This window comes from Aulonocara sp. 'chitande type north' Nkhata Bay, linkage group LG20, assembly GCF_057382095.1.
Source record: "Aulonocara sp. 'chitande type north' Nkhata Bay isolate Kocher_YH1m ecotype deep benthic linkage group LG20, A_spYH_male_GT1.1, whole genome shotgun sequence".
Taxonomy (NCBI): Eukaryota; Metazoa; Chordata; class Actinopteri; order Cichliformes; family Cichlidae; genus Aulonocara; species Aulonocara sp. 'chitande type north' Nkhata Bay.
The window spans coordinates 4,319,823-4,344,110 of record NC_141363.1 but is presented as its reverse complement, the minus strand read 5'-3'; the positions used below and the strand labels follow the sequence as shown (position 1 = coordinate 4,344,110).

At 41.5% G+C, this 24,288-nt stretch overlaps 1 protein-coding gene across 5 annotated transcripts; it reads right to left on the bottom strand.

Annotated features, from left to right (window-relative positions):
* Nucleotides 1–3,178: 3,178 nt before the first annotated feature.
* Nucleotides 3,179–24,055, bottom strand: ampd2b (adenosine monophosphate deaminase 2b). Of its 5 annotated transcripts, none has more exons than XM_086277011.1 (19): nt 18,300–18,354; nt 17,959–18,099; nt 12,702–12,826; nt 12,484–12,614; nt 12,334–12,402; nt 12,143–12,245; nt 11,858–12,047; nt 10,314–10,455; nt 10,085–10,174; nt 9,814–9,943; nt 9,504–9,698; nt 9,277–9,408; nt 8,978–9,141; nt 8,057–8,183; nt 7,801–7,964; nt 7,065–7,185; nt 6,682–6,855; nt 5,740–5,850; nt 3,179–5,646 (listed from the first exon to the last, which is right to left on the bottom strand). In XM_086277011.1, exons 3-19 carry the CDS (start codon nt 12,729–12,731, stop codon nt 5,431–5,433), a joined length of 2,289 nt encoding a protein of 762 aa, XP_086133137.1. In that variant the 5' UTR covers nt 12,732–12,826; nt 17,959–18,099; nt 18,300–18,354; the 3' UTR covers nt 3,179–5,430. The 5 variants fall into 5 exon arrangements, with proteins under 5 accessions (XP_086133137.1, XP_086133138.1, XP_086133135.1 ...); XM_086277012.1 differs by having other exon boundaries at nt 17,959–18,094; nt 18,300–18,341; XM_086277009.1 differs by lacking the exons at nt 17,959–18,099; nt 18,300–18,354 and adding an exon at nt 23,571–24,055.
* Between the last annotated feature and the right edge of the window lie 233 nt (nt 24,056–24,288).

Here is a 24,288-nt window from a genome sequence, read left to right as displayed (position 1 = left end):
GGTAATTTATTTATTTATGGATGCCCTTTTACAACCACTTTAAATGAGCAGGCATGATTACAGAAGCACAACGCGCTACTACTCCTTCGTCACCGCGAGCAGAAGGCTTTCCCTGCTCTGTCGGCACTGACCTTTGGGAGGATGACCAGAGCACAGGTGAGGCCATCTGAGGACTGGAGGAGGAATTGTGCTTTCACTAACAAGTGCCTGCTAGCATGTGGATCTTAATGTGGACATTCCTAAAACCCATTAATATCCGAAGGTTACGCAGTCATAGCAGGATTTAAACTGGGAGGCAGCCAAGATAAATTGCCGACTCTTCTGCTGCTGCTGGGACGCCTGCCTTTAATGACCAGTCTCTCCAGGCATTTGGCGGGAATGGGGGTGAGTGCCACAGGTCTGAAATCGTTCAGACATGTGACATTTGACTGTTTTGGGATGGGAACGATGGTTGCTGCTTTGAAACAGGATGGTACCAGTGAACAGGACAGCGAGGTGTTATATATAGAGGTGAAGACGTCCGCCAGGTCCGCAGCACAGTCTTTTAGCACCCGGCCCAGCACTCCATCCGGCCCGGCCGCCTTCCTGGTGTTAATGCTACGGAACACACGCCTCAGCTCATGAGTGCTCAGGACCGGAGCAGGGTCGGTTGAGGGGAGAGGGGACAGGACAGGGTCGGTGTTCTCCCTATCAAAGCGGGCATAAAAGAGGTTTAGGTCCTCAGCCAGAGTAGGACTATCAGCTGAGGGTGATGGTGTTCTCCTTTTGTAGTCCGTGATAGCCCTGATGCCTTCCCAGACCTGCTTTGGGTTTGTGATGTTCTCAAACCTGGCCTCGATACGCCTCCTGTGCTGCTGCTTGGCAGTCTTGATGCCTCTTCTCAGGTTAGCCCTGGCAGCACTGTATGCCTCCTGTAAGTTGTTGAACTCTGTGTGTCATCCAGGGTGGATTATTAGGGAACACACGGAGTCGTTTCCAAGTTGTTACATTGTCCACACAGAAACAGATGTAGTCCAAGACAGTGGAGGTGTAACTGTCCAATGCGACACGATTGTCAGTGTCCTGCACCTTGAATACCTCCCAGTCTGTGCAGTGGAAACAGTCCTGAAGCATCGGAATAGCATCCTGCGGCCATGTTCTCACGGTTTTGGTTGTAATCCCAGTGCTCTTGATCTTTTGTGTGTATATTGGGTGTAGCAGAAGGGAGAGATGGTCTGACAGACCCAGGTGGGGATAGGCCTGGGCTCTGTATGCGTTCGCCATGTTGGTGTACACCTGGTCCAAAGTTCTATCTCCTCTGGTAGCACACTTCACATTTCGGTGGAAATTGTGAAGTACAGATTTCAGGTCCGCGTGATTAAAATCCCCAGCCGCAATAAAGACACTGTCCGGGTGTGCTACCAGGCTGTTATTGATGCTGCTGCTCAGTTGTGCTAACGCTAGCTTAGCATTAGCATCTGGTGGAATGTAAACAGCGCAGATGTAAACGGCACAGAGCAGAGCAGAGTCCAAGGTTTTATGGTTTTACAGCCTTAAGCAGAATTTGAACTAGCACCCCCAACCTCAGCTAAAGCCCATATTATATTATATATATATTATATTGCCCATGATTGTTTATTTCTGTATTATAAATCTAGCACAGGGATGTCAAACTGACTTTTTGTTTCATGTTGTGGGCCACACAACAGCCCACTTTGACCTTTTGTGGACCAGTGAAACTGCCCTTTCTCTCAGTGTAAACTTTAATCCTTGAGATATTTTAATACAGGCTTAGTCTGTAGTCTGCTTAGTCTGCTTATGCCTCTTGCCGGCTCTGATACAGAGAAGTCTGAAGATCAGAAAGCTAATTCATGCATAATTTACCGTGTGTCTGTGAAGGTTCTCAGTCATCCAGGTCATCGTAGTCAAAGGAGCTTGCAAAGAAAAGCGTCTGGACTTCTTTAAGTTACTTGAAGACGTTTCACCTCTCATCCGAGAAGCTTCTTCAGTTCTAAGGTCAAATGGCCCAGGATGTGAGTGGGCGTTTAATTTACCGTGGACATAAAGCAACAGTGATGTTCTGCTTTTAGAAAAGTTCAGTGTAAATTTATGATACAACTTGAAAAAGACGGTGGAACAGTGGTTAGCACTGTTGCCGCACAGCAAGAAGGTCCTGAGTTCAATTCCATCATCAGGCGGGGTCTTTCTGTGTGGAGTTCGCATGTTCTCCCCGTGTTTGCGTGGGTTCCCTCCAGGTACTCCAGCTTCCTCCCACAGTCCAAAGACATGCAGCTTGTGGGGATAGGTTAATTGGATAATCCACATTGCCACTAGGTGTGAATGTGCGAGTGAATGTGAGTGCGAATGGTTGTCTGTCCCTGTGTGTTGGCCCTGTGACAGACTGGTGACCTGTCCAGGGTGTACCCCGCCTCTCGCCCTATGACAGCTGGGATTGGCTCCAGCGCCCCCCACGACCCTGAAAAGGATAAGCGAATGCATGGATGGAACTTGGAAAAAGAAGGATGCTGTCCAACTTGTCACACTGGAGACTCTTTCTTGGATGCCTTTGTTCACTTTGTCATCATAGGGTGTTGTGTCCAGAATTTTAAAGTGAAAAATAAAATTGAATCCATTTTAAAATAAGGCTGTAACATGACAAAATGTGGAACAAGAGATACGGTGTGAATACTTTCAGGATGCACTGTATCTGCTGTGGGCACCCCTTATGAATAAGGAAGCAGTTCAAAGTAGCTTTCTTTATGTAAATGTCATTTTCAAAAGGTTATGGTCTAATAACTACATTTTCAAGAGCTTTCTGTTGTTGTCTTCATCAGAACATCACTCCTTTGTTAAACCAAAATACCTTATTATCAGACATATTTTGATTGTATGACAAACAAGCTATTTGCATATCTTCAAATCATGTGGATTTTCACATGCAAAATGTCCGAAAGCAAAATATAGCGATACAGAGAGTTTTGTGCTGAACTTGGTGCTCACTCTGACTCACAGGGAGGGGGGACGAGCTGGACATGAAAACAAAGTGCTCTTTGTTTCATGTCTTTTACTCATGATTATCAGCTACTGACGCAAGCACTTCTTACTCCCATGTTCTTAATCAAGTGACGTGCTGCATGTTTGTTACTTTTGAGAACCTTTCCAAATGCATTTGCTCTGCCTGTTGAAAAGAGGAAATCACTCCAATGCAAATAAGATTTATTTTTTACAGACACAAACAGCTTTACTGAACACAAACCACACACACGTTTCTGTGGGAGGACACACAGTGCTTTTGAAATAGCAACAAGCAGCCGTTTGATGACACCAGGACCTAAACTGAAGGCAGGAGTTTGTCAAGTTAGCAGATTCTCAGTTCTGTATAAAAATGACTTTTTGTTGATTTGGCAATGGTTGAACTTGTGCAAGGAGGGAACACCGAGGGAGGGGATCAGCATGCACCACTCACTGTACTATTACTCAGAAATAACTTAATGTAAAGGACAGATGGTACCATAATTAAGTTTAGACTGCCAGAAACAATGTCACAAACTAGGAGTATAATACAAATGAGAAGCGTCACTGCACACAAATGCTTATGTGCCTTCACTGCACTGAGTCATTGAAACGACTGCTAAAATAACAGTAAAACTATCTGAAGACTGAGACTTTTTAAGCTAGTTACCCTGCATAAGGTCCTGTGGGTAATTATAGCAGAAATGTCAACCATATACCCACAACAATTCAACCAAGTTCGTCATTTTTACTACGGACATTATTAAAAGGCTGTTGTACCGGATGCTGAACCGATTCACTACAAATGTCATGACTGGTGGTGGTCAGAGGGCCCGGTGGCGCCTGTGTCCGGCAGCCTCGCCTCTGTCAGTGCGCCCCAGGGCAGCTGTGGCTACAATGTAGCTTGCCATCGCCAGTGTGTGAATGTGTGTGTGAATGGGTGAATGACTGAATGTAGTGTAAAGCGCTTTGGGGTCCTATGGACTAGAAAAGCGCTATACAAATGCAGGCCATTTACCATTTACCATTTAGTAAATGTAACGATTTCAGAAACTATTAAACAATAAGTAATATTTGTAATTTATTTGGCTGTTAATTTAGGAATGGGTCTGTTAGCATTTTAAGTTTCTGTCTGCTCGGGGGGAATTCCTTTTCTACAAGGAAACAAAAATGTTACTGAAGCAGGTTAAACTTTTAATAAACTCTGACAGACTCGCTATAAACAGATCAAACCCCCCTGACTAGACTAGCAGCTACATAATCATTTGCCAAGAAACACTCAAGTTAAAATTATATTTGAACATCTAAGTCTCAAATAACCCAATAATAATTAAGTGTGACTGGAAACGCATGTGACCCCATTCAGTCAAAATCAATCAGCTGTTCATAAAAAGGGCATGACTGCTGCCGCTCAACTTGTTACACAAACCACAATCTGTAGATGCAAATTTGCTTTTACTAATACTGTGGATGTGTGGATTTTGAAGTAATTTAAAGTGAGAACCAAGGACCAGTGAATTTGTGAAGTCACGATGACTTTAATCTTTGACCACTGAATTCTAATCAGTTTGTCCTTGAGTCCACGCTAGTGTTTAACTCTTTCCTCAGGTTTCACTGCGACTGCAAGGCGTAGTTTATTTTGTTGGTCTAAAAGTAATATGAATTCTTGCTGTATCCTGCTTTGCTTAAGTTTAAGGTTCAGGTTATTTCAGGTTATAAAATCCTGGGAGTTCATCTTCTCCATTTCTCTGGCAGCCTTCCACGTCTATATAGTCAACTTTAGTTTACTCTCCATGGGACTCTTACGCAACACTCTTCAGTGCATTTCCAGTCATCCACGTATCCTCTGTATGGTCTGTATTACTGGTGCCTTGAACACCTGCCTTACTTTTGAGACATAGTTGAATAGTTTCTATGCCCTCTCCTTTCTTAATAGTTTAAGCCTTTTACGGATTCTCAAGACAGCTGATCTTGGTTTACTTAAATTGCACGAAAGGCCTAAAAGAGACCTGCATGGTGTTACGCTGGAGTCTTAATTCTTTGTTGGATCCAGTGTATTTTTTATGAGTTTTGAATGTGAATGTTACTCAAATCTGATACAGGAAGAATTACATTGTACAGACATGTAAATATGACACGATATGGTCACAAACCATTAAAAAAACAAAACAAAATAAAGAACAAAAGATGTTATGAAATTCTAATTACTGTGATAAAATAAAGAAAGAGGGACTCAAAAAACTAAAAGAAGCAAACACCTTGGGTGCACAGACTATAAATTCTCTCCCTGATATTGGCTACCAGCAGCTCTCATTATCTTCCTGTAGGGTAGCTTTTCTCTTTTTACATGATGTGATATGTTTACATGTAAATCTGTGCAATGTCCTGATGTAAAAACAGGGAATGTGGTGAGAATTTTGTTTGTGTTGTGCAGCACGGTCACTTCTCCGCCTGCACAGCTCCCATACAAAGACTTCCCTCCTCTCTGATGGTCTCCAGCTCATCTGTGTGAATGGCCTGTGTGATTAAATTTAACTCCTCACACATGGTCTCGTACCGGTACGCCACACGGATGTCAGGAACGTTGGTTCGCCTGATGTCATTGCCTTCCTGTCCCTCTTTAATGTAGTTTGGGCCCAGCCAGTAACGCTTTGCCTGATTTAAAAAAAAAACAACAACAACCCACAAATGTCATATTAAACACTCTGCGAACACCAGAATTTGTGATATGCAACAAAAAATGTATACCTTATGAGAAAATCCACTCATCAGTACACTGTTTCTGGCAAGCTCACACATGTCACAGGAGCTCAGTTTCCACACTTGAGCAGCAATGCTGTACTCTTCCATCAATGGCTCCTAAAAAAAATACACGCAGACAATTATATAAAAGCATTTTGTAGTGAAAATGCAAAGTTAAATTTGAAAATTTAATTTAGTTGAAAGATTTTGTCTGAATAGCTTAAAATTGATTTGAAATAGCCAAAGCTGAATTTGCTGGACCAGCTCAATTACATTAGAACACAAAAATGTAAACGAGGTTAAACGTAGAAGTAGAAAAGGAGTGAACACTGAGGGAGGGTAGAATTACCAAAAACTGAATATTGTAATAAATAAACCCCAAAAAGTACCTAAAATAAACATCACTTGTTGAAATTGCCTTTTTTTTAAAGTAGTTTAAAAAAGCAAAACCTGGAGCTGAAGTGCATCAGAATGAAGAACACACACACACACACACACACACACACACACACACACACACACACACACACACACACACACACACACACACACACACACACACACGGGAGATATAGTGATATAGCGGGTGTGTTTTTTATGCCAAACTGAAATAACAAGTCTGGATTTGTTGAATATGAATCTACCAATCATGAGCAGCTTGTTTCTGATTGGTTCCTGTGTCTGCAAAGCACAGAGCTTTTCCAACAGTGGCTCCCAGGCTCGGTGATTCTCTCCCTCCGAGCTGGAGATCTGTGGACTCAGTGGTCTCTTTCTTTTTAGACTTGTGCTTGCTCTTTTTTTAAAAATTATTTTCTTGTGAGGTTTATCTCAAAATGTGCTATAGAGATACATTTTGACTTAGTTACTTTACTTACTTAGGATTTTACAGTGGATTTATGACTTAGTGAAGGTGGAGGTTTAAAGCATGTTATTAAATGTTTGACTTACCTTGGTAAAGTGAAATTGCAGAGGGTCATCTGTAGACAGAGAGACCATGAGGCCTCTGGACAGGTACTCTGGTAGTGGGTTACGATGGTAGCTGAGAAACAGGCTGTTATTGCTGAGAGGAGACATGGCGATGCCTACCTGGGCTAGGTAGTATAGATACTGCAGCACAGGAGCCTGGAAAGAAAACATGGCACAATGATGACCAACGCATCAGAAATACATCAGGTCTAAATTTCCAAAATCTTATAAGGAAGAAACATAATACATAATAAATAAAATCTAATAATAATAATCTATAATCTGAGGCCTTCATAAACTCTTGGAAAAATAAGCTCCCCTGTTTGTGAGGTAAACAGCTGCTCAACAGCTGTTGAAGGTCACACCTTCCTGAGCAGCAGCCCATGGGAGATATTCTCGGTCAGCATGAAACCAGAAACCAGGTGATGGATCGGCCCTGCCTCGCCACAGTGAGGACGCAGGACGAGTGTGTGGAACCCCCGCAGCCTAAAACAATAAAGCCACACAATAGTGAGTACTGAGTTCAGCTGTGTTAGGGCTCAGCGCAAACACTCTTTGCTGCTTCCCAGTGACTCATATACAAAGAAGATGACAGATAAAAGCAAAGTGCGAATCTCCAGTGTGTATTATTTGCTCTGTAACCTTAAGCACTGTCGAAACAGAATTTGCATTTGTTATCAAAGTTTTTCGAGCTTAATTCACATGAGATAAATCCAGGCTTTTCGCCTTTTTATCCAATAATGTTATTAATCTTTATTATTGATGTGCTGCATGTGCTTTACAAAAACTGTCTTTTTGTGGTTAAAACAAAGGTTGACAAACCTTGACAAAAGGTTAACAAAATTTTGCAAGCGGGCATTTTTTGCAAGGAAAGAAAATTTTAACACTTCCTTTTACAAATGCATTAAAAATCTTCACCTATTCCTATCAAAGACCAAGATACTAATAACTATAACAAAAAAAAAAAAAAAAACGCTAATAGCTCAAATGACACATTAAGGATTGATTTATTTGTCTAACTGATGTTAAAAACACAAAAAATATACAATCATGGATCAAAAATCTCAGGCAGTCAGATCAAGTAAAGTCTGATTTATGTACCTGCGCAGGTGATTCAGCACAGTCATGTTTGCATACATGTAGTAGAGGTAGTAGGAATAGGGCGGGTTGTCCTCTTCTGTCCAGTTGACTGGGAGCGGACTGTCCAGGTTGAAGATATGTTGCTCTGGTTTTGATTCATCATCCACGCTGTCGAAACCCACAACCTGTTTGAGGGATGAAGAGCAGATCAATAAAACGACTACCCAAAAAGTGACTGCAGTAAAAGCAAATGACCAAAAAAGCTTAGATGTCGTACGTGCTGAAGGAAGAGGTGCAGCTCTGGGTGGCTGCTGGGGTCGACCGTAACCTCAAACAGAGGCATGAAGATATTCTCCAGCATTTCTTGGAAGTTGCACAGCTGCTTCTTCGTGTGGTAGACGTCACTTTGAAGAAACAAGAAAACAATTCAAGAAGCTGTCGAGAAGGGAAATTATTTTACTGCTATTGTTAAATAATTGTCATTATTACCATTGCATTAATAATATAATCTGGAGTTTATATTGCATTCAGGGGTAGAACAGTGTGTGTCTTTCAGAAAGGCTAACAATAGCAGTAAAATAATTTCCCTTCTCGACAAAGCCCACAGGGGAGATAACTAACGAATGGGTTGAGGAAATAATAGATATCAAATCTTTATTTTACTCATGTATTCAATAGATATTTACAGAAGGATCATTCATAATGTTGACTTGAATTTGTGTCAGAGTTGCTAGATACATGGAAATGCTTAGTTTTCAGTATAAGTTGTATAAATGACACAAAAACAAACAACAAAAACTAAACACAGTAAAAATCGAAACAGTGTCTCTTTTCAGGCATTTTCCAGTTATAAAAAAAAAGAAGCCAAACCCGTTTAATATAGGGACTATTTTCTTTTTACTGTCTACTTCTGCAGTAGTTCTGCGGTAAAATACAAAACATTTTGTTAATGGAGAAGATGCATGACAACTTAGTTACGTTGCTACTCTTCTTTTTATCACTCAATTTTTGTCACATGATATATCACAACACCACATTTATATTTACAAATCTCACGTAACGTCGAGTAGCTTAGCAATAAGGGAGTGCAAGTATCATCAGCTTTTATTAGCTTACTTAAAATCTGCTCTAAAGAGAGAGGGGACTGCTTTTTCATTGTTGTTTATTTAATTCAGTTTGCTACTCTTTTTAAGCTCACAAGAGTCGTGGCACTTGGACAAGCCAGCGCACGTTGTCGGAGTAGACCTGATGTTTGACTGCCCATCTGGCCAGTTTGTCCCACTCGTTTCTGGAGCGGCCGTAGATTGACAGCCTGAGCTCCACGTTCTGGTACTTGCTCTCCTCCAAGTCGGCCATCACCTCCTGAGAAGAAGAGACACACCAAGTCAGCCAGAGGGCGCCAAAGCCCAGAGAGTCCGCCTCCAGGTACCAGAAACGACTGGTCTGTGTAAGAAACAAGTGTTTGCAACTTCAAGTGTTTGTGCATACAGTGAGCACCTTAATAATGTGACCAAAGTATTTCCCCTCAATGTAGTTGTCCGTTTTGATGAAGATCTCTCTCAGGATGGACTCGCCAATGGGATTATATTTGGCATTGAATTTGTCAAATCGGTGGAAAGTGTTACGATCCTGCAATGAAAAGGTGAAATACGGAGTCACAATCTCTGACCAGGCAGCACCTATGAAGACCTTTTTTTAAAATCTCCTTTATGGGCACTACTCACTGCATGCATGTCCAGTGTGTCAACACTCAGGTCAAAGGCTGTAAGGTGCATGCTCTCAAACACCTCCATCAGTGTCTGACCCCTGCCTCTTTCCACGTGTACAATCTCTTTGGGATACTTCTTCATGGCTCTTTTGATAAAACGTAGAAGGTGCTTCTGGTTCATACAAGAGGAAGCATGAATGTGCGTGTCAACCTGTGGAACAAGTCAGACAAACAGGGAACATAAACCCTCTAAGATACTGCAGTCTGCTTCTGGATTTAACAACACTAACCATGACTGGGTGAAACAGAAAAGCTCTCAAGTTCACCTTACGGATATTATAAAAGTCTCGATGTGGGACTTTCTTCTGTGCTGCCAGCTCTTTCATCTCATTGAGCAGGATGTGCATTTGGAATTTGGAGCTGAGGTATTGCAGACGTCTATAGCAGAAGGACTTTCTGTGGCAAAGCCAAAAGAAAGACAAATGATGGACTCTTTCTGTGACAGTCTGAAAATAAACTTCTGTTGATCCTTTTTGAGAATCTATTTTTTAACTATAAGGTTAAATTAATAATTTATTAAAAATGTGGGAAACCTACACTGGCCCATTTATAATGAGAGCCATCATGACGTTCATATCAGCGATGTACTCCTGCAGGTCTGGATACGGCAGATCCAGCTCTGTGGTCCTGTAGGCAACATAACAACTAAAACACTCTTTCCTCAAGCAAAATGTGTGAACTCAAGTCTAAAAACAGACATAAATCTAGTCACGGTGAGGACGAAGCATGTGTGCAGAAAGTAAAAGATTCCCGACAGATATCTCACTTATCCATAGTGTTCCTCGTCGTGTACAAGTGCATAACACCATCCACCATCTTACAGCCGTAACCCATATCAGGGGGCATGCTGGTGGGGTCCACGTTCTCATAGGGGTGTGTTTCAGAAACAGGTGGGTGCACTGTGGCATCTAAGAGGAGACAGAATGATCCAGTGTGTCACGACTTTGATCAAGGTGGGCAAGCAAGTGCAGCTATGGTCTGACTTTAACTGCCTACATGCTGTGACAGCCTGCAACTGATGGATCGTGAGATCTGTGGGTGTCCCTGGTTATGTTTTAATATGAGAGAATTGCACAGATTACCAAATATTTCTGAGCAAGAATAGCCTAAGTAGAGCACTCAAGAACACAGGTGCAAAAAACTGTTGGTAATTATTATTGTCTTCAAGACTGAGCTGAAATTATCCTGCAGTTAAATCTCCTGGGTCAAATTTGTTATGAAATAAATAACAGCTTTGATTTGTATTGAAATATTTAAAAAAAATGAAAAAAACACATACATTTCTTTTTTTTAGTCTAATAAACCAGATAACCTAAATTTACAAAGACAGACATTTACATTAAATAACACACTGACATACAAAGACTCCTAACATTTTGAACCGTAACATGTTCCTTATTTACTTGATAAAATCTAGTTTAATCATGGGTTTAAAAAAGATCTGTTCATCCATCCCTCCCTCCTTCCTTCCTTCCTTCCTTCCTTCCTTCCTTCCTTCCTTCCTTCCTTCCTTCCTTCCTTCCTTCCTTCTCCTTATCAGAAGTTAGGTCACAATTTGGTCCCAGGCCAGAGATATATATGATCTTCAGGTAAGGTTCTGGGTCTTAAAACCCACATCTAGGGGGGCACCCTAACAAGATATCCAAATGACCCCAACTGGCTCATTTTAACATTGTGAAATAGTAATTCAACACCAAACTCCCTCTGGATGTCCAAGTACCTCTCCCTATCTTTATATATCTATATGACCTTACTCTTCCAGTAATTACCCAGGATGCACGACCATATGTTTTTTTTTCTTTTTTTGGGGGGGGGGGGGTGGGGTGTCTGGTAAATCATTTTTCCTTTTCAGGCCAGTCCCTTCCTCAACTCTGAGCTCTGCACTATTTTCCACTAAAGAACCGTGCCCTGCATTTTGGAGGTTCTGACTCTCATCCTGTCCCTTTCACACTTGGCTGAAAACCACTCCAGTGCACGCTGAAGGTCATGCTCCAATGAAGCCAACAAAACCACATCAACCGCAAAAAGCAGGATGCTTTTCTCAGGTTTCCAAAGCAGACACCCTCCTTACCCCAGCTACAGAATCTGAGACAAGGGGAAAACCAGGCAGAGTCCAACACAGACTGAGAACGTGCCTGACTTTGTGGCGAGGACACAGACAACACTCTCACCCCGGTTGTAAAAGGACCTGATGGCCCGTAACAACAGACTCAGAACCTGTGGGGTATACTAAATAAATATTGTTTTGACTAATTTAGATTACAGTATAAAATGATGCAAGAGCAATGGTGCAGATGAGGACATTCATACTTGCAGTGACTGTGGTTTCTGGGATCTCTTCCTCATAGATATCTAAGTCTAGGGGTCTCTCACTCAGCTCCTGCAGGTAACGAGCAGTGGTTCTGCAGAAGCTCTGCAGCGACAGGCCCATGTACTTTTGCCTGATGAACAGAGCCTTCACTACACATTTGGCAGCATCCAGCAGATCTGTAAATGGAACCTAGGACAGAAAAACAGATGTCTTCATGAAAGATTTGACTGTAAGAGAAAAAAACACACACACACAGTCTTCCTGCAGTGACCACTCTGACTTACCCCACATTTCTCTTCTCCAGAAATAGTGACTCGCTGGTACTCCCTCTCAGGGACCGGTTCTCTCTCCTGCAGGTCAGGAATTTGGCTCTGCTCCTTCATGTATCTTAAGATAGATAAATAAACATATGAGATCACCATTCTGGCAGTTTAAGATGAGCATTGAGGGGTTCATGTGACTACGGTTGACTCACTCAAGATCTGTGGCACTGTCAGTCTTCATGAACTCTTGCTTGGCTCGTAGGAGTATGTCAGGTTCAAACCTGAGATCACAAACACAAAGGCCGAGTTGAGTTCATAGTCTGACTGCAAAGTCAAGTACCTCTTTTGCCGCTCACGCTTACTTGACATCCTGGCTGATCTGTCGCTCAAGGCGATGACGTTTCTCCTCCAGCTGTTCAATGGGGCTGTCCTCTGGAAATTCATAGGGGGCGCTCCGCATCTCGCTCTCTGCCAGGCTGCGTGAGAACAGCTCCTTCAGACAGAGACAAAGAAAAATGAAAGCCACGGCGTAACTTTGAACATCACTGGTTAATTATTTGCACAGTGGCTGAACACTGACTTCGGCAATCTCCTTGTATTTTCCATCCATGGAAGTACGTAGGTCAATGGATTGTTTCAAGGCCACAGGGATCCCAGGCAAGGAATGCTGGGAAGTGAGGAGGTGGCGGGTACCACGGAGATCAACTGCAGATAAATAGGGAAAGAAAGTAGGCGCTGAGCAGTTTCTCTTCTGTGATAACATATTCTCAGGAGCCTTATTTCGAGACTTCAGTAAATAATGGTCTAATTACAGTATGAAGAGAAGAAACAACCAACTGAGTGGAGCACATGGGGGCTAATGTTTGCTGTTTATCTTTATATCATGTCTTTGCCTGTGCTGCATTTTTAATAACCTGTAGGAAATAATTTGTCATTGGTGTGCATGATAATAGCAACTTGCTTCCATTTAGGGTAATATTTTATAATACAGCCCGTGACTAATGGCGTAATTAAATTTAATTGTATTTAATTCGAAATTGCAATGTGATTATATTTACTTACAAATAATTAATATCCTGGTAACTTATTGGAAAACACAACAAATATTTCCCCATCTTACATCATAAGTACACTGTACTCTTGGGCACACGGGCTGTATTATGGAGTAGCTTAACCTTAACCAACTTCTGGATATTTTGCAGGAAAGGAGGCACATATTATAATGTAAGTAATTTTAAGTACATCATAAGTAAAAAAGAACAAATGAGCAATAGAAACTTCATTATGCATTGTAAATGTAGGATTGGAAATATTGTTTTCCTTCAAAATTACTAAGAAACATAACATTTTCTTGTCTCCCATTCTGTAAAATACCTGAAAGTTAGGCAAGGTTATGCTACTCCATAATACAGCCTGCACCCCAAAAAGATGGCACAACAATGTTTGGTTTTCCACTAAATTACCCAGAAATTACGAAGTACTAAAAATGACATGTGCACTACTTAAATTTATTTACAGTATAATTATTTCTTTCTTTACAGTAAAACTGTAAAACTACATTTTGACTTCAAATGAAACACACTGAATGTCCATTTAATTACAGGGGAATTTTAGCCTTAGTTGCGGGCTGTTATAAAGTGTTGCTCGCTTTGATTTAAAGATTTACTGTCAGAGTCTAAGACGTTTACTTTTTTCTAGGCTCCTCAGAATTATCAAATTATAATGGTTTCGGTGGCTTTCGTGGTTCGTTAAAAAGCTTTTGAGCATGAGGTAATGCATTGTTACAAATTGAAAAATGCACATCTCAGTCAGGGAAGCTCCACTGCTAAAAGCTTTTTATTCACTCAGCAAAAGTATCGATTCAGTGTAATTTACTCTTAATGTTACATGTTAGGACCGATAAGATTGCTTGTAAAACTTTTTCAAAGTCACTAAAACAATCTGCAGAAGCTTGTTGTTCCTCTTCACACAGCAGTGGAGGTCTGAGCTCAGTGGCTGTTTGTGCCTTCAGACACAATGAGCCATTCAGGTGGAGAGCCCATCAGCACATACACCGACTGATGCAAGCCATTGTTGCCACTGCAAGGCTTGAGTTTTATACAAACCCTGTTGTCATGGGAAGCTGAAGAGGGGAAAATAAAGGAGGCTGGTTCTTGACATTCAAAGACTTAGGACATGAGAGGTATGAGTGGAAACTGTTTTTTATAGCACAAAAGAAAACAGAGATCACACTTTCCCCTTTCGGCGTATATTTAGACAGATATTAATCTTCCCCTTGAAACGATGCACCTGCCACTGAAATATTCATCATCCTGCTAAATATTTCATCCTGTGCATGCTAGGCTGTCACTGAGACTGTTGTCCGTCAGCATTTATAGACCATACACACAAGAAGGTCAAAGAGGGCGCACTGTTTGATACTTAAAGTCTGCACTCAAGTTTGACTTATTTAACGCAGCATGTCTGAGCATGCCTGCTCCTTGGAGAAAGCAAAGGAGACCAGAGAGGCCAATTAACTGGGCCGATTAGCACTTCACAAAAAGCTTCATTAAAATTTATTTAATAAAAAAAAACACTCAGTGAAGTAGGCGAAATGGCTGCTATAAAGAGAGACGGTGGTAAAATAATTGGCTGGACCACAACTCACCACCAGTTTATCACCTTCTGCTTAACACCGTCCAATCAGCACTTCCCACTCCCACTCACATGGACTACAAGGGAGTAAAGTCAAAACAAGCACAGTATTTCTGGCTAAAAGGTTTTTCAGATCATTATGAGAAACGCAAACTTTTTTCTTAATTATTTGAGTATGATAATGTTTTGCCCTGTAATAGTTGAATGAGTTTAACTCAATTTCCCTTTATAAAAAATATCATTTTTTACTGAACTGTGTTGAAAAATGATCTTTGATATTTGATATATATTTACTAAAAAGCGGATTCATTTGATTTAGGAGATGCACAGAATCATCTTGTATAGCTTCCTCTCTGAAATACACATCAGTGCTGGGAAAGTCTAAAGATAAATGGTTGTAAAATCTTCTTTTTTATGTCATTTTGAAGATTTTTTTTCTGCTTACACACTCAGCAGGATCAGTCCAGTTTAAGTGTTCATCATAGTGCTGTCGACAAACATGGCAAAATTAGCCTCAAGTGAAAGTTGGAAAGCTGGTTTTTTTTGCATATTTATTTACAATTGTTTGGTTAGAGTCACTATGCATAACTATAAACTCACCAGACACTTTATTAGGAACACCGATTTAACTGCTTGTTAATGCAAATATCTAATCGGCCAACTCAAAGCGTTTAGACATGCAAGCAGAAAGAAAGTGATGACCATAATGTTTCTTTTCATTAATTGACTGGAATGACTATGAAGGTAGCACAGCTGATGGTGCCAGACTGCCTGGGTATTACAGAAACTGCTGATCTATTGAAATTTTCCCACACAACCATCTCAAGTGTTTAAAGAGAATTATTCAAAAAAGATAAAACATCCAGTGAGCTGCAGTTCTCTGAGTGAGATGCCTTGTTGATGGCAGAAATCAGAGGTGAATGGCAGGAAGCTTCAAGCTCATCTCTGAAGAGTATTTCCAGCACCTTTTTGCATTAAGCACAAAGAATTGGGTCAGGGGGGCCTGGAGCATATCCCAACTACCATAGGGCAAGAGGCAGGGTACGCCCTGGACTGGTCACCAGTTTGGTACAAGGCTAACACAGAGACATAACCCCATGCTTAACTTTGGACTATGGGAATAATATCCAGAGAGGCCGCACACAGACACAGAGAAAACATAAAAATGCCACACAGAACTGGATATTTTAATATTCATAAAATATTTATACTTCAATATTGGAAAGCTAATATTTTAAGTACTTTATACTCACTTCAGGTTAAGTTTGGAAGCCATAATGATCATTTCCCACTATTTTGACAGTTTTTAGTGCACACTAACTGCTGATACAAATAGCTGTTAATAGCAGCTCTAGTCATAATGGAAATATAAATATATAATAAATCATTTATATAAATAAGAAATTATACTGATGCTCGTATAAGTCAGCTTCCTCTTTCCAAAAGCAGGGTTGAGTCAGTAAAAAAATGCTGCGATGCTCCAATCTCAGCTGAAAACTGAAGTCACACATAGACGCTTCTCTGCTATTAAGAAAGGGCAAGTCTGTCAAACGTAGCGGTTGCCTAAGATATGTCTCCGCTGTTATTCTGGGAGACATCAAAATCATCATGATTACAGCGGACACTTGTGCGGAGGGCGGGAGGTGACCAGTGGCAAAGACATGCATGCTGGGCCACAATAGAGCAGAGCCTAGCCAAGCCTACCAGACCCCAAGCTAATCCCCTAATGGCTGCTATATTTGGATCAGTAGCATCAATGGTTGCATAACAACTCATCCCCCAACAGAAGAGCAAACCACTCAAAAATTAAAGTCAGCCATAATTCATTTGCCTTTAAACTATATATAATCTGGCAGGCTGAAGCTTTTAATGCACTATGAGGCAGGTGCATGAGGGTCCAATTAAAACACAATTTAAAGTGTTTCCCGGCTCTACCACATGTGTAGGAGCAAAAAACACTTTGAACATGAGACAACGCAGCTCACATGCTCTCTCACAGCTCGTCACTACATATTGCCTCAAAACAAGGTCAGATAGTATCAGCTTGCAGAGAGACTTCCACCACATGAATATTTCAGTAGCAATACAGAGCATGGAGAGGTCCCAGCTCAAGTCTTACAGCATGGTGTAAAAAGTCACCACAGACGCAACGATAACTGGGAAGTCAACCTACTCCTGGAGCTGCTTTTTTCTCAACCTTGTACAGGAATAAAACTTTCCAAAGAGCGTTAATATTCCCTGACCGATCAGAGTTAAGATTACAGGATGGTTATATTTGTATATTGACTGTCTTTTACCTCTACACCCTCCCCTCTTTCTGGCTACAACCACACAGGCCATGGTTCACCAAATGCTTTCTACCTTCTTCCACTGACTGTGCAGCTTTCTGCTCACAAAAAACGTCAGTGACTCACAGCCTCTGTAGCAAATCTCTCTCAGTGGAAGCCGTATGTTCTCACAGCGCACATGTGTCAGCACTGCTGAGATGGCAGGATTACTGGTGATGGACAAGTATGATTAATAAGTCAGGGGAGTAAACGTGGATAGTCTCGGAACCACTGTTTCAGTTGTTTTTCATCGATGGGCGCAGATTACCACTTCAGCGTAACTAAATTACCAAATTTGGCGACTCACCACTTGTATGGGCAGTCTCCTGGTCATATAAAAAAAAAAAAGGATCATATCCAGCTATGCATCAATCAGCCGCCATCTCTCATTACTGAAAGTTCTTCTATGCCAAGTGATGGTTTAGTCTCTGCAGCTGCACAAACTGCATGTTCACAAATCTCCTCTCTGTATTTATTTTACTGTTGTCAGACTTCTCAGTTGAACCATAAAGAAAAGCAATACCAAAACTATAAAAAGCTCAATGCCCACTAGACTTGAAAAAAAAATTTTCTGCAGGGTCTTGCGGTTGGAGGCGTAGCTCAATTTATCGATCCTGGCTGCTTCTCTTTGCACGGTTGCACCTTTAGAGCACTCTCAAAAGACGCGAGAAAAGCAGTTTTTGGGACAATCAATCGACACACTTTCTTCTCAGCGCACTAAAGACAGCACTGCTCAGGGCTGTTACACAAAGCCACCAAGGGACAGGCAGAGGAGAGTGGCAGTGATTGGGAAAAAGAGAAAGGAAAAAAGGAGGAGAGCGAAAGGGTTATTTGGGCTTTTTTTTTGTTGCAAGGGATGAGGGTAGTGGAGCGTACCTGCCTCCTCAGAACCTGTCTTAACCAGCAGCTAGCAGGGCCGAGGGAGGAAAGAGAGACAGAGAGAGGGAGAGAGAAGCTGTCCTGGCAGGGCGATGGAGCATGCCAAACAGCAAATGGCCCAGGATGGCGTCTGCTGTCCTTTTAAGATGGGTTAAATGTGATGGCAAGGACAGAGGGATGGCAAGAAACAAGAAAGAAACACTTCAAACAGTCAAATGTCAAAACTGGCAAAATAAATGAAAACCCCCCACACGCGTACATATGCTTTCACATCAATGCACTCACAGACTCACACAGTCATACCCTCTGCTCGCTTAATCTGTCCCTGTCATACATACAAAGAGCTGGTCCAGCAGATCCATGAACTCCCCTTCACATCCCAGTATGTGACCCCCCACCCTCTGCTCTGTCTGCCTCCTGGTTCAGGCCAGCTGTCGTTGCACTAGCTGCCTCTGGAGCTGATCCTCCTCATTTGAATGCCTCTGACATCTATCTGGAACGTACCACGGGAGGGTAAGGAGGCAGGGGGAGATGGCGCACATTACCAGAGGATGTGCACTACTACTGCTATGAGTTACTGCAACAAGAACCCCCCCGCTCCTGTCTACCTTATAGTCCATGCTGTATTTTGCTGAGGGGACCATGTGTTCAGGATGTTTGTATCCTCAGTGTGTGTGAGTAAAGCGGTGCTGTCTCAGCAACAAGGTTTGAGACGTCATTGTCTCTCTCTTTTTTTTTTTGCCGCTGAATAGTAGCAGTGTGAGAGAGATGCCTGTCCGATAGATGCAACCTGCCTCCTTCTCTTCTCACATGAATGAAATTAAAGGGCCAGCAATGTTGTCCCCATTACGGTTGCTGCAGCAACATAATATGCTGCAGGTCTGCGACTGCATTCCCAATCACAGAACTATGCATATGCTATTTGAAATTATTCTTCAGTAACACAATGACCCGCATTTCTACAGCCTGATTTCAAAATATTAAACATTTGCAAAACCCTCCACTGAATAAGCTCTTTACTTTTTTTGATATACTTTTGTAATAAATGTAAATTTGCGCTGGATAACAGAAGCAACAATGTGGATCTCAAAAATGTGGTGAAAATGCAGTGAAGGTGGTGAATGTCCCAGTTTATTTATACATATATATATATATACACGTATATATATATATACATATATAGTGCATTATGCTTTTGTTTTGTGTCTGAAACACAATTAAGGCTCATAAACAAAACACTATGTGGCTTGAAACTTGAATCTGTATCATGTTAAAAAGTGAGTGCTTGCGTCAAACATCTTATCTTCTCTTGCTCAATATTATTCAGCTCAGTTTGTCTAAACTCAGAGCTGAGTAAAAGAAATTCCTACCTTTTCAGTCCCTATCTTAGACTCTTTTTCTATGCTGTCTTTTTATTACAAATGATACAGGAGCCATTATTCTCGCTTGGAACAGATTTAACATCTAAAAAAGAACAAATGAAATAATAGCTCACATTTCAGAGTTCAGAAAATGTGACTGAAATGAAGTAAATTGTGCGTTTCTTTACTTTAGCAGCAGAAACATATGTGAGGAATAAACTGTAGCTACCTGTGGAAAAAATAAGACATTCATTGGAACAGTCCCAGGTACCATAAGGTGAGAAGCGGGGTACACCATGGACAGGTCGCCAGCCGGTCGCAGGGCCAGTCAGAATTTCTTCATAACAAATTACAGGTGATGCTGCTGATGCAGGTAATTTGCATAGAGTTTGACTGTGCAGCTGTACTGGACTACAACAAATTACTGATTAAAAGCACTCTGGCCATCATTATACCACACTGCAAAAAAAGTATCCTCTTTTCAAGCTCCAGACTCAAACATGATGCCGTCAAACAAATTAGAGCACTGAAAAGTCCATATAACTACCAGCAAATTATCACTCTGCCTCTCAAGCTAAAGGGATGCGTTTCTTTTTTCAAGGCACTCAGATTCCAAATTGCTTTCAAGAGGTCTAATCAAATTGTTGAGGCCTCGCAGAAACAACACTTTCTTCAGACCAGGCTCCCTCTGATGGTCGAACACAGAGTCACACACTGATTAATCAAAGCCCTGAAACGTGTCATTCTACAAAAACCAGCACCGAGGATCAATATGGAAAAAAACATCAGTATGTTGAAGAGTACCTCTCTGATTGTTAATATGCTTTGATAATTATACATTTCATTACAGATTCATCTAGATTAAATGAGACATTGTAACAATTATCTATTCACCATTTTCAATCATAGCAATGCCTCATATTTTTATATAAAGATGTGTTGTCATTCATTCTTCAATCATGAATTAAACCGATGATTTGCAGGGGTTATTTTGACATGATTGGCATGAAAATCCCAACAGTTCAAATCCAAATATGCTCAGCTGATCTGGATATTTTCAGAATCAAGAAAATATTTTTGCTTTCCATGTTGAAGCTTTTACATTAGGACTATTTCCTTACAGAAAAGATTATTAAGCACCGCAATTACTTCTAATTACTCACTTATCACTGCTGCTCTAGTAGAAAGCTGTATTAAAAGGAAATACTTAAAATACACAAAGATTCCTCTAAATGTGTCACACAAACCACTGAAAATATTATCTATATTTTAGCAACTAGATGCTTTCTAGTCTTTCTATTGAAGAATATATCTGTAGTAGCCGGCACCGTACCTTTCAAACAAGACAACTCTCCACAGATCAATGTGCTGCAAACAGCAGATGACATCAGAGGACTCTGCAGTATACCCCTTGTAGCACCACATTATTAAGTACGTGCAAATATCCTTTGAAACGATGGTCCCACCCTTAGGGCACAAGTCCATGAGACCCGTATAGGGCCAGATAAGTTGGTTCATGTAAGTAAGAGATATACCAACAGCTAACCAGCAGCACAGACTGAGGATGGACATAAGGAGTGACTGACTGAAGGTTATCAGCTGAAGGTGTGTTGGGTTGAGCACCATCGTTACAGGATCTCTGTCGGGTCATTACTGTAGCAGTTTATGACACAGACTCTGACTTATGTGACATGCAATGATGACAAGGCGTGGCACACCCGAAGGAGGTGTGATCGAGATGTGGGCGAAGTGCAGTGTGTCAAAGATCCATTACTGTATGAACGACCAATTAGAATTTTGTAATACTTGAAATTGTGTTTGATATTTATTTTTTTTTATGCTGCTCTGCCTTTCCAAAGTACTAGAATGCCTTTTCCAGCCCTAACTCTGACCCTTCACTGCGTTTATATGACAGCTGCTGTATTGAAGATAACGATAGCTAATCAATTATTGCAAATCTGTGAATAAACATCCACTGCTACATGTTATTTGCACTGTTTTAAGTGGTTCAACAAGTGGAACACAGCGCACAGCACGGACTAGCCAAACTGGTGAGTGGGTGTCGGTCTAATATCGGCACTGGCTCTTTCACAGCCACAGAAGTGATTCACCTACTGCTTCTCTCTCTGCCGAGGTTTGCTCCACAAATCCTGCACATTTTTGAAGAGTTTCACTGCACAGCATATGCTACACCACAGCCTTTCTGCCTGATGGACATGGTACAGGGTATTATGTGTACAGAGGTTTTACAACCCTTGAAGAAATTTAAGCTGTGAGAGATTCATTTAGTTCTGTTTATTCCGCTCTGCTGGATTTAATAAGATAAAAGCTCTTCCAGCATGGGGAATATCAACTTAAACAATCATTCAGCACAGCAGCGAGCACACAATCTTGAATTTATGATCTCTAATAAGCAGCTGGAGCATTATTAAAAACCTTAGTAATTCTTCAAATAGAACATCTAATATAGTCACACTCTCGCTAACCTGCAACCTTTTTATTTTTACTCCATCTTATACAGACTGCAGTGTACTGTAGTGGTGTGAACTAGAGGGCGTCCTTTTGAAAAAACAAAAAAAATGAGTCACTTAAATGTCATATTTGCTTACTCAGAAGGTTCCCTGGATGCTTTAACAACATAAAATGTGATGTTGTCCTAATGCGCCTCTGTGGAGACTTTCTAAATCAAACCCCGGAGGCTTCAGTACTGAATCTGTATTGGGCAGAGACAGCCTGCGCTTCCTGTTTCTGCCAGTGCTGCTTCTCTTCAATGATTTCTTCCAACAAGAACGCAATTTTGGAGCAGCAAATGAGGATAATTACAGGGAACATTTCGACTGGAAGGGAAGGGGGCTGACAAATCCCTCAGACATCCTGCTGTTGCATTTATTGTCAGGGTTGAAAATCAATCCCTAACTACCTCGCCAATCATCGTAACGTCATAGCGTGCTGCTGTCTATCCCCAGTGGTGACATGACCTATCTGAAGGAGCTTTTTTTAAAGACGCAGTATATTTTTTAAGAACATGTTGTGCGTGCATTATGTCATACCAAACTCTCAAATGTATTCCAGTGAGGAAAGACTATATTACTTCCTCCAAATGAAATAACATCGAGACTCGGGCGTCTTCTTCCATTTAAATACAGTTATCTATGGCTCAGTTCATTTTCTTGAATCAAAAACCTGCGGTGGGGTGAAATGATTTAATATTTGCGTATTTTACTTTCTCTCTGAAAAACAGCTGACCAACAAAGACTGACAATAGTTCTGAATGACACTGAGGTGTTTGATTCCTTATAAACAACTCATAAGGTCTAAGTGTGATCTTTCATTATATCACCATTTGCATGACGTAAATGTAACTGAATGAAAACATTTTGCATTTCAAAGAAGACTAATGAACAGAAATAGCTGCTATTTGATCTTTTGGTCATTGTATACTCTTTGTAGTTTCAGTGAAAGCCTGACCAGCGTGTGCATACATCAGAAGGGAGGCTAATCCTCTCATTCAGTGGGGGATCAAGTCCTGAGGTACCAACTTACATATTCTCTGCAGGCTACATACCACCATGGGGCTGAGTGAAAAACACTGCTGTTGCTGTTTATCTAAGCATCCAATCCCGTTTCTTAAAGGAGAAGACTAATTCTACATGCTGCACAGGGACTAAAATTGTTTTTTCACTGCATGCAATATGTTTCGAAAGCATGCAACAATATAAAGCACTTCCAACCTGTCAAACAGCCTGTAACCCTTTAGACTAAAACAGGCAAAACATCAGTTTTCACCTAACAACAACAAGTTATGCAACATCAAATTTGCTCCATACAGCAGCAGCCGATCATACTGTAAATCTACTTTGGATGATCCAGCTGATGCATGTTGTGTGTGTTCTAAAATGAAGCTGGAAAATAAGAGTTGAAGGGCAAAACTAGAAGCCAGAATGCTGACATTAAACTGCAAGGTATGAAGGCAAAATCCCCCGCAGAGCATCCAAAGCATCCTCTGCTGCACTGCTCTAATCAACAGGTTTGCATTTCCCAACTACTTACGAAGAAAAAGTAATTACCAAAGATTCTTCTTTAATGAGTTTTTTCTTGTTTTCTAAAATAGAATAATCTAATTTCACCTAAATATGCATAGTACAGGGCTAATCCCCCTGGCTTCAGATCATATTGTTCCTCCTTCTGTTACAAGATCAGGATGCTCAAACCGTCCTCCCTCTGCAGTTCCAGTCTGCCACCACTCACCTGTGCTGGCTGTGTACTGCAGGCTTCCCCTCTTCCTGAAGGGAGACAAGGGCTTGTTTTTGGCCCCTGTGCCCCCGGCTGAGTTCCCGGAGGTCAGGTTGGAGGACATGTTCCCGGGTCTCGCTGGCTCAAATTGGGAAAAGAAGAGCTGAGTGAGTCAGAGCTGCGGCTGACGGAGCGGCGATAAGAGACACAGTGAGAGAGGACAAGAGAGGAGACCGGGGACAGACAAGAGAGGAAGGATGGAGCACAGATGCTGGGAGTTTGAGGGAGTAGGTGCCAGTCAGGGTGTTCGTGTGTGAGTGTGTGTGGATGTGAGCAGGGATTTCCAGAGTGGTTGGTGCAGCGTGGGGCTGCGGAGCATCCCTCTGCATCGGAACAGTCCCCGCCCCCTCAGAAAGACTCCCGTGCCTGAGCTGCAGCACTGATGGAGGGTGGGGTTGTGATGGAGAGGCCCACCCCCAGCACGCCATGCGCCATTTACATGCACACTGAGTACAACAACGCTCAGCACTATTGCGCAGTCCTGCTGTTGCCATAGCAACCACAAATCTAAATGTGGGCAAGCAAGCGAGGAGAAAAGTTGTGGTTATAGCGAAACTGAAGTAGTAAAAGTCAATTCTACTCACTCTGTTTTTGCAAACCACCTGTTATCTTCGCAGTCTTTGCAATTTAGGGCAGAGACTGAACAGTTACCAAGTAATGAATTAAACACTCA

Excerpts from the sequence above, each read along its gene's own strand:
- ampd2b (XM_086277009.1), bottom strand. The coding sequence starts at position 23,679 with ATGTCCTCCAACCTGACCTCCGGGAACTCAGCCGGGGGCACAGGGGCC. Across the intron at positions 12,615-12,701 it reads AATACAAGGAGATTGCCGAA|GAGCTGTTCTCACGCAGCCT; the intron begins GTCAGTGTTCAG and ends CTCTGTCTGAAG. Across the intron at positions 12,048-12,142 it reads CTGGAGAAGAGAAATGTGGG|GTTCCATTTACAGATCTGCT; the intron begins GTAAGTCAGAGT and ends TTTCTGTCCTAG.